Source organism: Electrona antarctica (assembly GCF_951216825.1).
Source record: "Electrona antarctica genome assembly, chromosome: 8".
Lineage (NCBI taxonomy): Eukaryota > Metazoa > Chordata > Actinopteri > Myctophiformes > Myctophidae > Electrona > Electrona antarctica.
Window position 1 is genome coordinate 1,104,447 of NC_136789.1, and position 14,810 is coordinate 1,119,256.

At 41.5% G+C, this 14,810-nt stretch overlaps 1 protein-coding gene across 3 annotated transcripts in view; it reads right to left on the bottom strand.

Moving 5' to 3' along the window:
• nrxn2a (neurexin 2a) overlaps window positions 1–14,810 on the bottom strand; it is a 191,806-nt gene that overhangs the window by 123,309 nt on the left and 53,687 nt on the right. For 2 of the 3 annotated variants that reach the window (XM_079508488.1, XM_079508486.1), the window contains 4 exons: window positions 9,738–10,170; window positions 5,990–6,373; window positions 3,922–4,125; window positions 404–430 (listed from right to left, as the gene is read on the bottom strand). In XM_079508488.1, coding sequence (XP_079364614.1) covers window positions 404–430; window positions 3,922–4,125; window positions 5,990–6,373; window positions 9,738–10,170 — 1,048 coding nt within the window. The remainder of the gene's footprint in view (window positions 1–403; window positions 431–3,921; window positions 4,126–5,989; window positions 6,374–9,737; window positions 10,171–14,810) is intronic. The other variant, XM_079508487.1, reaches the window with a different exon arrangement.

Sequence of the window (14,810 nt, forward strand, 5' to 3'; positions counted from 1 at the left end):
GACACATTGTACACTGCTGTTCTATCTGCTTATTCAGGTGAAACCAAATTATACAATTCATTCAATTAAGTCAGGGTAAAATGAATTATAGGCCTATTTTAGGAACACGGTCCTAAAACATCCTTCAAATTCTGTTCCATTTCATCACTGTACAACTACACAGTACCAAGTGGGACAAACGGAAGCATACAGTATATCACATGTTCTTCTCCTTAGTGTGAGGAATATAGCTTGTGAGCTGACTACCAGCATTAAGACTCAAAGGTAGATCTAGGGCAGAATAAATAAAATATGGTTTTGGTCAGTGGTGCATGAGGCAAGATTATGGCACAGTGATTTTCTTTTTCAAATGTATTTCCTTAAATCACAGTAAATAATTAATAATCAATAAGAAAACACTTACTGAGGTTACAGTCTATCCTGATACAATCTGGCGAGAGAGAGAGTGAAATGATGAGATTAAAAGAAAGAGAAAAAGAGCAGCATAAAAAAGGAGAGAAGAGACAGAAAACAGCATTTCACATCCTTCAAGGTACATTCTGCAGACAGATTCAATCGTTTTTCTAAACCCACCATCCGGGGACAAGCTTGAGAGCCTAAACCACCCTTTACTCTCTTTGGTGCACATGGAAGACCTGCATGCGCATATACAAGGAGAGCGAAAGGAGGACCTCAATATTTGATGCTGTCTCATACAGCAGGATATATATATTTTAAACCAGCAGAGGCTGTCCACTCATGACTGTAATCCGTTTCTTTACTCAGACAAATCAGTGGTTAAAGAAGAGAGGGGGACAGAAGGAATTGGACAGAAGACTATGGCCACATTTAATCCTGTTAGTCTATCAAGGGTACGTGATTCCAGAGATAGAGGTCTTAACCCTGAGATGGTCTCTGCCTCTCGGGGCTCACTGCAGAAAACGTTATAGTGCAGTAGGTTAGCGGTTAGGTCTGGATTATGTCTGGGCTGAGAGATCAAGTTGAATTAACTCATCACGCCCAGCCTTGACTCCCGTCTTGAATATAAAGTGATTGGGAGACGATGACGCAGTGTTTTGGCTTGTTTGAACAAGCCTCATGGGAGTAGAATCTCTAAGTAAAAGGCAGATAAGAGGTAAAGGGTGATTTGCACACCGTCAGCCACAGTAGACCTTACACATGAAAAAACTAAAACACTAAAACTACAGCACAATGAATCAGTTTGTTAATGGTTCTAAGAGCAATACATTCACTCATAATAATTTCTACACTTTATTATGTTTCCTTAATTAGCTATTGCTGCCGCTTGCCGAAGATACATTTTGCAGTGGAAAAGTTCACGTCTCTACGCTATGTCAGCTGAACATCTGAGTCCACATTGTATGAATTATAGTTCTTCCAAGTATACTGGACTCTGTGTGGCACCATCAATTGTGGCTTGCTTTCCAGCCTAGCATAAACATACAAAAAAGTCTGTTATTAGTTTGTTAAAATATATATAAAGTGTCGGGTGGGAAACTTGAAACTACACTATGTGATGGTCATGTTTTCACTATTGTGCACATTCAAAATAATTCATGGTTGATAAAAAACAACCATTGTCTTAGGACACTAAGGACAGGGGTGGGCAGAATTTATTTTCCAGAGGTCATACTGACTTCAATAAAGTGATCGATCCATACATTGGATTGAAACTTAAAACACAGAGTGCTGAATTATGTTGCGTTAACATCATCCTAGGACCTATGCTGATGTAATGCTAATCTCTATACTATGCTAATAAGATTCATCGAGTTTGACCTCTAACAAGCAGGACCTGTGGCAGAGGAATGACCAGACGTTGCTGTCTGAAGACGGACAAATAATAGTGTGTCTTCAGTAAGACAGGGCAGGACGGGGCTATAGCCTCATTAAGCTGACACTGCAGGGGGCACATGGTAAAGTTGATGTGGCTGAGGCGTGCTCTCAAGCTGTCAACCAGCACAGACCAGTGGATGCAGACAGCCAGGGACCAGAGCAAATGTCTCCTTTAAAGCCTGACCGATGCCACATTTGTTGTCATGCCGATCCCAATTTTGGATTGTCGTAGATCGCTGCATATCATTTTGCCAAAACCAATGTTCTCAAAAAAAGTAAAATAATGGCCGATATACCGGCCAGACAGTTAAATCAGTCTGGCACTAGTCAAGATGTGTCTATAGTATACGTCTATGTGTGGGGGAGTAACGTGTGCGTGTGTGTGTGTGTGTGTGTGTCAGTTCCTCATGGCTGGCTGCCAGTGCTTAATGAAACGGCTGTAAATTGATGGACAGGCCAGTAAGTGAAGAACAGCATGGTGAGCAGCATGTCATCGTCGTGGAGAATGACAGCTCTGGTCTCTGACTGTCTCCTCCTGGAACTGCAGAAGACGAAGCCCTTGAAGGGCTGAAAGGGTTGAAATGGTCAGACTGGGTCTGCCCAGTGGAGGAAGAACTGATAAGGAGAGAGCGAGAGAGAGAGAGAGAGAGAGAGAGAGAGAGAGAGAGAGAGAGAGAGAGAGAGAGAGAGAGAAAATAGTTAATGAGCAAGAGAGAGAAAAGACAGACAGACAGAGAAGAGAGACCAGAGAAAAGGCAATGATAGAGCGGGAGAGAGAAAAACAGAAATAGCAAGGGAGAGAGGGATATAAAAGAGGGAGAGAATGGTGAAAAGAGAGACAGACACACATGTGGACAGAGAGAGAGGAAGACAGAGAGAGAGAGAGGTAGACAGAGAGAGAGAGAGAGAGAGAGAGAGAGAGAGAGAGTGTGTGATGGTATAGTAAAAGGAGGAACAACAGGGATACTATGTACAGTATGTATGTATGTATGTATGTATGTATGTATGTATGTATGTATGTATACAGTCACTCAAAACTGTGCTTGCCAACATCAGGCTTTTGGCTCATTTTGGATTTTTTACATTTTGTTTTGATCTACAGTACAGCTGATTATCAAACTAATGTTATATCACATCCTAAAATCCCAGACGGTTCAAGATTACTTAAAATAGGGTATATTTAACAGTGTTAAAAAGTTGTTTAAAAGTGTCGCAATATAATGGGGTGTATTTAACAAAGTGTTGCAATATTTACATTTGGCATGTGGCTTAATGCTTGGTTGATACTTTAATGGAAAATGACAACTTCAAGAAATCTGAAGGAACTGTATTAACATACCATATGAAACGTTGAGGTATTATTACAAAAGATTAGCACTGCTTTCACTTGCAGATTAAGCAGCCAGCTTCCTTCAAACAGTTGGCAAACAACTAAACAAATTTCCCCTTGGCTTTTTATGTGCAGGTCGAAGTGCACAGTTGTTAAACAGCCATTGTTTGGTTGTTTGCCTCAGATGGCTTGCTTTTATCTCCCAGTTGAAGTGCCTTGCTATTGATCTTTTGAAATACAGCCACAGCCTTCGCAGACAAATAGCATTGTCTTAGGCTAGCATGACACCCAAGTGTTCTTGAAATTGTATTAAGTCCACTTAGTTCTTACAGTTACAGTATTATAGATGTTTCCATAATTTGCATAATCCTATACTTTCACCTTAAATTAAACACAAAACAAATCCACAAGAGAACAAAATGGGATCAAATTCAAGGGGGGGGGCGGGGAAGTCCCAAGTTTTGAGCGACTGTAGTTGTTATTAATGCTGACAAGCATGGGAGGAGTTGGACCGAACCGAGACCATTGTAATAAGAACTGGCTAAACTGACAAGACAGGAGGGCTGAGAGGACCAAATGTGTGCTCCTTCACACAACGGCGTCATGCAGTGAAAATAGGCGACGTACAAACTCACAACGCGTCGCGTCCACATGGTCACATGGTTGTGAGTTTGGAGGTCAGCTATGTTTCCGGGAGCGACACCATCGTGCGACTAAGTGTGAACCTGCCGCCGTTATCACTGCAGCGACATTACCCAGGTTTACGGTGAGCTTCACCCGTCCGCCGTCCAGCTCCAGGCGCAGGGTGTCGGCAGACTCCTGCGAGGTGGTGGCCATCAGCATCCCGTAGGCCCTCTGGGACATGAAGCGCAGGGATACATCCTCGGCCTCCGTATGCAAGGTCGCAGGCAGTACCACCTTCAGGTACATGCTGCCATCGTAACTCAGCACGGTGCCCTCTGGGTAAATCCAGGAACAGAGAGGTGTTAAGAGATGGTGTGTCTCGTTCACAAGGAAACGTCCCATCCAAAACGTATCCCACCTGATACCCACCTGATGCCAATTGTACCTAGGTTGGATCATTCTTTATTAGGGAGCTAGGTTAAACAAAGAAACCTTTTTCAGAGTAGCCAAATAGTGGAGTAAACACAGGAGTTAACAATGTTGCTAATTAAAGTTATGCTCCATTCAGGTCAAACAGAGTCAAGGTGCTGCTATTGCACATTTTGGCTCAGTAGAAGAGCTCTTTATTAGGGAGCTGCTTTGTCCAAAGGGTTAAACGAAGAATGTTTTTTCAGAGTAGCCAAATATTGGGGTAAACACAGGAGTTAATGCTGCTACTTAAGTTATGTTCCATTCAGGTCAGGGTGCTGCTATTGCAAATTTTGGCTCAGTAGAAGAGCTCACTAAATGGAACAGAACTTTAATTAGCATTAATGGTAACATCTGGTACCCTACGGTGAAAAATGTCTAATGCTAGTTGAAATTCACGGTTTAATATTTCAAAAAACACAGGTTAAGTTTTCTTCAAAGACATCACTTTTTTCCCCAAGCAAAAGGCATGGAAGATGACTCATAACTTTCACAGTAACTCATTTATACTCCCTTCCATGCCCGCAATCAGTAGGTGTCAATTTGGTAACGGTCCCTATCTCATTTGGAATGCAACTCCATTTCAGACTGCAGTTATATTCTGCTGCACCAGAGGGCAGAGACAGCCTGGAGCATAAAAACAATCTGCTGAGGAGAAGATGATGAAGACAGAGTATAATAATCTTTTCCAAAGATTTTTTTCCCCCTCTCATATCTCAATACGATGGATTCAACACATCCCTCATGCTATTAGCAGGCAGTGTTTGTTTGCTTCTGTGAGAAAGGGATCCGATTTAAGCTGAGGAGGAATCATGGCATTTCTATTGGTGCAATGATAGGCTTCAGGCGGTAGTTCCACAATTCATCAGTTCATTCAACCACTACCACCCTGGACGCTGACAGCTCATCAATGAATCACTAAAGGAATGGTCCTGTAATTTAACTTTTAGATGGCTCACGTAAAATTCGTCTTCTTCTTTCAGTGTTATCCAAATCAATCCTAACCGCTGATATGTGTGAGTTGTATAACAGTGTTTTTGTGAGTTTTCCTCCCTTCCTTTAGTCCAGTGGTTCTCAATACGGGGTCCGGGGACACCCAGGGATCCTTGGGGGGGGTTCTAGGGGGTCCCCAGCAAAATGAGGAACAGTTTAAGACCTGAGGCCAATTCTACAAATGCTTTTCTAAACCAGTAGTTATTTCAAGATTTTACAAAAATGTAAAAAGAAATAGCCAATGCTAAAATCTAAAATGACACAGATGCTTTCTCAGTTTTAATGGGTTATAAAACAATTATGGCTTTTTTTATTTGTTGGCTATTCAAAAATATATATTTTTTCTCATGAATAACTGACTGTATTGTGTATGTGCTGATCGCCCTTTTCTTTTTCTTTTTTTTTGTTCTTTTTTGTTTGTTTTGTTTTTTTGATTTTATTGTATTGTGCTTTTAATTTATACCTTTCTAGTTTGTCTCACTTTATCTGTATACATTTACATTTCATCATAATAAATGTTAAAAAATAATAATAGCCGATCTACAAGCTCACAATGCATCACAATACAATACACAATACAAGAAAAATCTTCTCTTATGGGTGTCCCCGGCACAAAACTCTTCCACATGTGGGTCATTCATGGGGTGCGTGGCCAAAATGCATATCAATTTGGGGGTCCTTGACGTGAGAATGTTTGAGAACCACTGCTTTAGTAAACACTGCCTCAGCACGTCTTACCATTTTCACAGCTTGGCCCCAGGAAGCCGGTGCCGGTGCAGTCGCATATGTGCCTGTTCCAGCCCTCCCTGCACTGCCCGCCGTTGGCGCACGTATCCCTGGAACAGCGGACGTGGGTCTCCTTGGTGCAGAAGCTGCTCACTCCTGTGGCACTCTGGACCTCCGCCAGCTTCCACAGGTTGCGGCTCTGCCCGTCAATGAAGAGGTCCCTCACGCAGCCCACGTAGCCCAGGTTAAGAGTGGCCGACCACACCTCCGGGGGCAACGCCAGGCCCAGGTTCTCCTCGGGCAGACCACCCAGGTACATGTCCCCGTCTAGGTCTAAGATCTCACTGCCTTCGTTAGCAGTGAAGGGGCTACTGTGGCCATTTACGGAGATGAAGCCTGCGGGCAAGGTGGTTAGTGTTATGAGACATCTGATCTGCATATATTATATATATATATATATATATATATATATTGCTTTAGTGTGAGAGTAATCGAGGACAGGTGGCTGTGTGGGTTGTATTAAGTATTCAAGGGAGAGTGTGTTAACAAAGGGTGAGATTTGAGGATGCAGGAGATGCTTCTCTCTGCATTGTTTTTTTTTTTTTTGGAGATTGTCCACGCATCCGCTGCCTAGCAACATCCAACCATGACCTTATGAACGGAACAGAGACTGGAAACTGAATCGAAAACTTGTAGCGTTAAAGTTAATCTTGCCAGATCTTTGTGACAGTGCTCTGTGCGTTTCAGCAGAAGACGTGTAGACATTTTCCCCCACATTAAGTGGGTGTCTCCGTAATTGGCCACTTGTTTAATAGGTTAAGACAATTTTCAAAATGTCATACATAAGATTACGGTGACTAAAAATAATTCCGCAATTAAAACTGGATATGCATGCATGTGTCATGGCGATTGAAGACAACGCAAGAATAAACCAATGAGCTGGCACGATGATTGCGATTTCACAGCTCAGAACCCTCTTTACTCCAGCATTCAGTATAGTTCCAGGGGGACAAGGGGACACAAAGAACAGTAGGCTTCAAACAAACCATAACAGAAGGCTTTCCCTTGTTGCATTCATATTTTTAGGTGTTTAGCAGATGCTGTTTTCTGGAACAACTTGCAACTTGTGAGTTGCCACAGTCTGAAAACTCAACCCCTCCCAACTCATCTCCCAGGAGTCCTTATTTCTTCTATTTAGATCAAAGCTAGTTGTGTTGTGTATGCTATATGTTTCACATATGCCATGTATGTTATTTAGATATAGCTGTGCAGTTTGCTCGTGCTTAGATGCTAAGTACATTATGTTATAGTACTGTACTTATTTGGATAGATGGTTTGATGTCTACTAGAGTAGTAGAAAAGCACTTAATTTATTTATTCAGCCGTTTTCCTGTTGTTGGTTGATTAGGGTTTGTGCCACATTAAGTCTTCCACTTCCTACGTCACTCTGGCTAAATGCATCTGCTAAATGCCTTCATTGTATTTGTAAGTAACTCTCTCACCACAAGAATACATAATAACTGCTACATTACAAGAGAACATATCTGCAGAAGTATAAACCTCCAGCGGTTTCCACACTAACACACTAACACGCCTGAAACATGTCCAAGTGTGCCTTGGGATTTTGTGACAACAATACATTATTTAAAGTGTATTCATATGCCGTTTTTTATTGGTGATAGAATGCATACAATACCTACACCTCTATTTTCACCCACTGATGGCCTATGTACTTTACATTTCATTTCTTATATGACTTCATTTTGATCCAGCACCCAGCCTATAGTTATTGATGTGATCCAGCACCCAGCCTATAGGTATTGATGTGATCCAGCACCCAGCCTATAGGTATTGATGTGATCCAGCACCCAGCCTATAGGTATTGATGTGATCCAGCACCCAGCCTATAGGTATTGATGTGATCCAGCACCCAGCCTATAGGTATTGATGTGATCCAGCACCCAGCCTATAGGTATTGATGTGATCCAGCACCCAGCCTATAGGTATTGATGTGATCCAGCACCCAGCCTATAGGTATTGATGTGATCCAGCACCCAGCCTATAGGTATTGATGTGATCCAGCACCCAGCCTATAGGTATTGATGTGATCCAGCACCCAGCCTATAGGTATTGATGTGATCCAGCACCCAGCCTATAGGTATTGATGTGATCCAGCACCCAGCCTATAGGTATTGATGTGATCCAGCACCCAGCCTATAGGTATTGATGTGATCCAGCACCCAGCCTATAGGTATTGATGTGATCCAGCACCCAGCCTATAGGTATTGATGTGATCCAGCACCCAGCCTATAGGTATTGATGTGATCCAGCACCCAGCCTATAGGTATTGATGTGTGTGTCCTTTTTGACTGTTTGTTCAGTCTCCTCTACTACTACAGTATGTACTTTACACACCTGACGAACCCAGGCACAGCGGGCCAGAACGGATGTTAAGTCATGTTATACTGTCTTTTATATTATATTGTTATCCTAGTGTTACTACTTATTCTGTACTTCTCTACCCATACCTGTATCTTTGTTTCAACCTTCTCTGTCTGTCAGATTGCAATATAATACTGTAAAACTATACAAACACAATTATTTACTTGTACTTGTGCACACTCATTTCCCAATACAAATTATATTCCCTATTTATTCTTCTTATTCTATTTACTTCTTAGTACTTTATCAAAACAAACCCAAGGTACCGCTGTTCACACTAACACATATAGTTTTCACTGTCTGTGCATCTCTATTCTTAGCTTGTTCTATCTCTTCTTGCACACGCACACGCACACACACACACACACACACACACACACACACACACACACACTCTCCCTCTTTTAAGTACCATATTATTAGTAATTTTCAAATCAATATGTCAACTTATATTTGCCATTAGTAAATACAAATAAAGGTTTACAGAGTGATATGAGAGATAACATAACATGTGTTATAGAGGCCATTTTGACATGAATACAGGGGTGCATAGAGATTTTGACTTGCCCTTTGGTGTGCCTTGGGCACATAAAACCACTGACCTAGAATAATGATGTAATACAGAGTCACAGTAGGACAGGCTACAGGGTTGGGAAAGGTAGTTAATAACGGCTGCAAAGGGTCACACACTTTTTTAATAAATATATATATATATATATATATCATTTTTTTGTTTCAGTAGAAAACATTTTGGGAGGAAAATAAGCACAAATCTTCGCTTGTTATGGTTAACCACTTAAACCCTATACTCTGTTGTACATTAAAAAGCGAAAATAACAAATCAACATATGGGGACTAGGTTGGCGGAGGGTGTGTAGATCCGAAAATAACCAATGATCTACAACCCAAAAGGTAGATCGTGATCTACCAGTAGATCACAAAGGCTGTGCAGGTAGATCACATGACATGGCCCTAAAACATATATAATTTAAATAGAGCATTAGAAAGTTACAGTACATACAAAAACAAAAACTATTTCCATTTCCCCCCCTATATTTCCCATTCTAAGTGTGTTTGTCATGTTCTTTAAACTATTTTCAGCAATGAGATCATATTTTTTGGTGGGTAGATCTTGTTGCGGTGGTCATTTTGAAAGTAGCTCTCAAGTCAAAAAAGTCTGGGCACCCCTGATCTACAAGCTCACAATGCAATGCAATGTGTCGTGAGCTTGTAGATCTACTTTTTTGCCAAATGTTTGCCAAATATTAAGTTGTAACTGTGCCACTGTGCATTTTTGGAGAATGCGTGAGGCTCTTACCTTTGCGGCCCTCCCTCTGGAAGTCCACGTGGCACCACTCGCCGTCATTCAGCCTCTTGTTGCTGGCTTTCATTTTGAAGCTGCCAGAGCCCATGTCCATGAGCAAGTACAGGAATCCATCCATCAGCTCCAGAGCAAAGTAGTCCGCTCGGGGCTTCCTGTCGACGAGCTGCGGGCCCTGCAGTCTGCCCTGGCTGAATAATAGCAGGCCGCTGGGCTCAGTGGTGCGGAAGTCCAAGGATATGGAGCCTGTTCTCTTGACGTTCCACCTGGGCAGAGTCAGGTAGGCGGACGGCGTGTCAAAGGTCACCGGCTCCAGGGCTTCCACGTCCTCGCAGTGGAAGATCAGATCGCCATGGATACTGACCCTGGGGTCCTGCATGGCGGCCAGATGCGACAACTCCAGTCTGAACTCATTATTCCTGTAGACCACCTTGAAAGGACAAGAGAGACTTCACACTGAGAGGGATTTACCGCAGATTCAAACCATTTAATGTCTCCGGGTTCTAAACATTGAAACCGATACAACGGTGTTATTTACAAGGCATTTATCGATTTAATCAGGCTTGAATCCACAGCAGAAATTGAAATGATTCACATGAATTCACTTCATTGTGATTCATGAGCGGAGTCAACCAAGCTGAAGCTATTGATAAGATAAAGTGAGATGCCCACCATCCCATGCTCTATAAAGGAACATGCAAGCCACATGCACGCTGTGGCCTCACATACAGATAGAAGCAGCAGGAAGGCAGAACTGAGCATTTTTCACTTTCACGCCACTTGCATTTGGCGACAAGAGACTGACTGACAGACAGATCCAAACCCCAGGGTGTGAACATAACTAGCTGAAAATACACCAAACAACTTTAGTGAAAAGCAAACAAACAGTGCTACATCACAAAGATCCCACTGGAGGACTGGAAAACAGCAGTATTAAAAGAAAACACAATTGCAAATGCATTATTTCAGTGAATTTACATTTTCGACATTTAGCTGATAGCCTTTTAACAAACAGAGCAATAATGATAAATTCCTACAGTAGATGAAACAATACAAGCACCCAATAATACAGAGTACATGAATCATATAAGCCATTGAATACACAACTGACTTTAAGAAGCGTGCAGGGGGCAACAGTTAATCAAAGTACCAGTAATCGATTTCATCAGGATTTATTTTTAAATTAAAAAATCGATAAATAAAACAAAATCTTTTTCAATAGTATAAAATATGGCTTAAGTGATCCATCAGACTAATCGATTTAGTAAAGAAAATCTATCCGAATATTTTTCACGTTAATTCATATAGGCCTATATGTAATATGTATATGTTACATTCACGAACCAGTAAGATCAAAAAAAGGCTTGCCCGTTTTGAGGCTCCGAGGCTCTGAACAACGCGTTCCGCCTGCCGACCCGCTCGCTAGCCGTTGGCTGAGCCGACAGCCGACTGTTCAGGGCCCGTACGCCCCCTGGCCTCGAGTAGAAAACCCACCCGCCCCGACCACTGATAGGGCCGTTAGATAGACTGATAGACCGTTATTTCATTTGATTAGATTTTTACCGCAGGAAGGAGGGTGTGTGACTGGCCGCAGCGTCGACTTGTGCCTCAAAACGAGCCCTTTTTCCTGATCTTACTGGTTCTCAAACGTACTGTAACACATACAGTATATAAAAACATGCTTCTAGATTATTCCAAAAAGTAATCAATAGTTCCAGCCCTAGTTGCAGCCCTAATTGAATGTTCTTTGCACGACTACAGCACATAGGATAACCCTTTAAGCCATACACTATACACTTGTTGTTGTATGACGAATAGCAAAAATAGCCGATCTACAAGCTCACACCGCGTCGATTGTAGTTATCTTTTTATGTTTCTTTGAAGAATTTTGAAAAATGTTGCCTTCAATGCCAAAGTGGAAGTGGTTAACACTTAGTAAGCAGACTGAATGGGGAAAGACAGGCTGGTAGAGGGAAGGGGTTAGGGGAGCAGAGGATATGAAGCACTTCGTGAGCTCATTAATTCCAGCATGGTGTTATGTTCATGCATCTTTTTTACGCTTGGCATCTCAATTCTGCTACACGTGCACTGACACCTATTTTAATGGGATTTCCACTCAAATAAAAAGGGGAAAGGATTTAGCTCTGGTTTTGACATGCTTTTATGTCAGTCATGTGAGAGCTTTACTCAATGAGATGCCCTGCTCTCACAGGTGAATTTCCCAGCGCAATTTTTAAGGGTAATTTATACTTTGTCGCATGAGCCCTTTGACAAGTACCGCTCGACAGAATGGACATTTTCAACAGCAAAGTGCCTCTCTGTACTTTTCACTCAACGACAACAACTAAAAAGGTTGCAAATGTTGTGTTGCTAGGGCTGCAACTAACGATTATTTTCATAATCGATTAATCGGCTGATTATTTAAACGATTAATTGGTTTATGACACTTATTTAGCCTTTCACTGTGCAAGAGGATGCTATACGCACACCTGTCTTAGTAGTGGTGCCAGCTCACGGCAGAACAATCTAAAAAATGAAGTCTTAAAAAGACAAGAGTGATAGCGAAAGTGCCGATTATGTATTAGGACGCAGAGAATGAGAAACCAACGTTTCGGCCGACAACTGCCTCCTTCAGGGTATGTGTTGGGTATGTGTGTTACTTATTTAGCCTTTACCTTGACATTTTTGATTTTAGGTTATTTTAGACATGTTCTAACAAAAAATAGATTAAAGATGAATAGTTAATTCAAAAATACATTATTATGTACAAAGGAAACTCTTCATCTTACAAAAACTTCAGGTAATCATTTTCTTTAAGATGTTGAGGGTAAAATGAGATGTTTGTGGATACCATGTGATTCTGCATAGGCCAGGGCACGACTACAGCACATAGGATAACCCTTTAAGCCATACATACCATGTGATTCTGCATAGGCCAGGGCATTGTAAGGGAAGAGAGATGGCTCACTCCTCTTTAGCTTACATGTAGTTACATTTAACACTGGAAAAACTACTATGGTTAAGTGAAAAAAGACCTAGGGCTATATCTTGCGCCACCCCTTAATCCTTATCCCTAAACTAATTTGCAATTTTTTACTATTTAAAAAAACCCTTTTAAAATAGTTCAACTAGCCGATCTACATCTACACGTTGTGAGCTTGTAGATCAGCTATTTGAACTATTTTTAGGTTTTTTTAAATAGTAAAAAATGGCAAAATAAGTTTAGGGATAAGGGTTAAGGGGTGGCGCAAGATATAGCCCCTAGTCTGGTAAGAAATGCCATTAATGAAAAATGGGGGAGGGGTTTACCAGGCTAGAAAAAGACCCCCCCATACATTTACAGGGCAAAATTGTAGGAAGATGCCAGGGCTCCCAGGCTGACAGAAGCTATGGCATGTAGGCCTAAAGTATTTTTGTTAATTAAGCACTGGAGTCCCGTGGTATGTTTGTCACAGGCCACAAATCCCACGCAAAACCTTTGGGAGGCCACTTCCCATTCAACTACCTCAATTTGCCAACGTTCAAACAGGAAATCTACTTTATCTGACAACATCACATGAAAAGCATCCAACACAGGGATTTATCAACCCAGAGGGGATTTACACTAGGTGCCACATACTGTAGTAAAGCAAAAGATGAATAACCCCTCTCTCAACACCATAGAAATGATTTATTCACCTCACTAACATTCTCTGTGCTTTCCATCAAAACACCTTGACAAAGGACAGGTTTGGCCAAAACGCTGGTGACATGAATAAATCATCTGGAGCAGACTGTGTGGTCGTCTTCTCCTTTATTGGTATTCAACACCACTTCTCCTATAAGCAACATGCAAATCTAGAGTATAAATTAACACATTCATATTTCTCATGTTTAAGAAAGGTAATAAGAAAGGTAATGTACTGCCCAGGCTTCAGGCTACTCAGATGGCTATGAATCTATTATGAGCACATGTGAGCTGTTGGGGGTTAAGTGCGTTGCTCGGGACACTTCGACAGTTTGATTGGTCAAGCCGGGGGTCACACCGATGGCTAACTTTTGATTCCCCGATGGCCTTTCTACCTACTCAGCTATGGCTGCCCTTTAAATCTATAAGTAAATAGTAATTTGGTGGTGATGATGATCAGCCTCCACCCAAGCCTGTGTGCTGAACAATACCACCTTGAGCTTGTCTCTCTTATACAGTATCCAACGCATGGCCAGTGGAAAAATGTGTCAATGTACTGTATTTAAAAGTATAGCACCATCACTAATCTTTTTTTAGCTGGCATATAAGCACTTGCCATTCAGGTCATTAACTATTGTAGTGCCTTTGAATTTCTGACGATCACAGGCGAACAAAGCAATACAAAAACATATTTCTAAATACCCTGACATTGATTCATTGGCAATTGAAAACAATGTCGAGTATATATAACAGCCATCACTACAAATGGAAGCCAAGTCAGAGACGTGTGTCACCAGCACTTCTGCTACTGGCACGGTAAAACCAGACCCCATTCTTTTCACTGTTGTGGAAAAGACAAGAGAACACTGTCCTACTTTCCCCTCTGGCAATACTAGTAAAAGATTTAAATAACATGGACTAGAAGAGACACACGCTCAAACTGTCAATGTCATCTCACACATGAAGTAAACCCGAATTATACTTAGTTGTGCGCCAGTGTCCTACACTGAAAATAGCAGATGTTACAACGATATGTCACAATGCAGCGGACATGCTGCATTTATACTTCATATTAAGTATAAATCAGGCTTTACAGGCCTATGCAATGTGGTCACTAGGCGCCAAGCTTGGGTTTCCACTTCCAGGCATCAGAAAACCACAACGTTACTTTTGTGGACAGTTGATTCACTTTTATAGTTTTGTTGTTTAGTGATTTTGTTTTTAAATTCAGAAAGCTGAGTGTGTGGGAGCCACAGGAGGAGGCTTCTGGTAGATTTCAATTCTAGGCCACAATAGGTACATATGACTTTACACCGTAGAGTCATATGTACCTATCCCGTAGAGTCTACGGGAAAGGACCTTAGTCACTACACTATAAGTCACTATATTGAAATTTTACATAT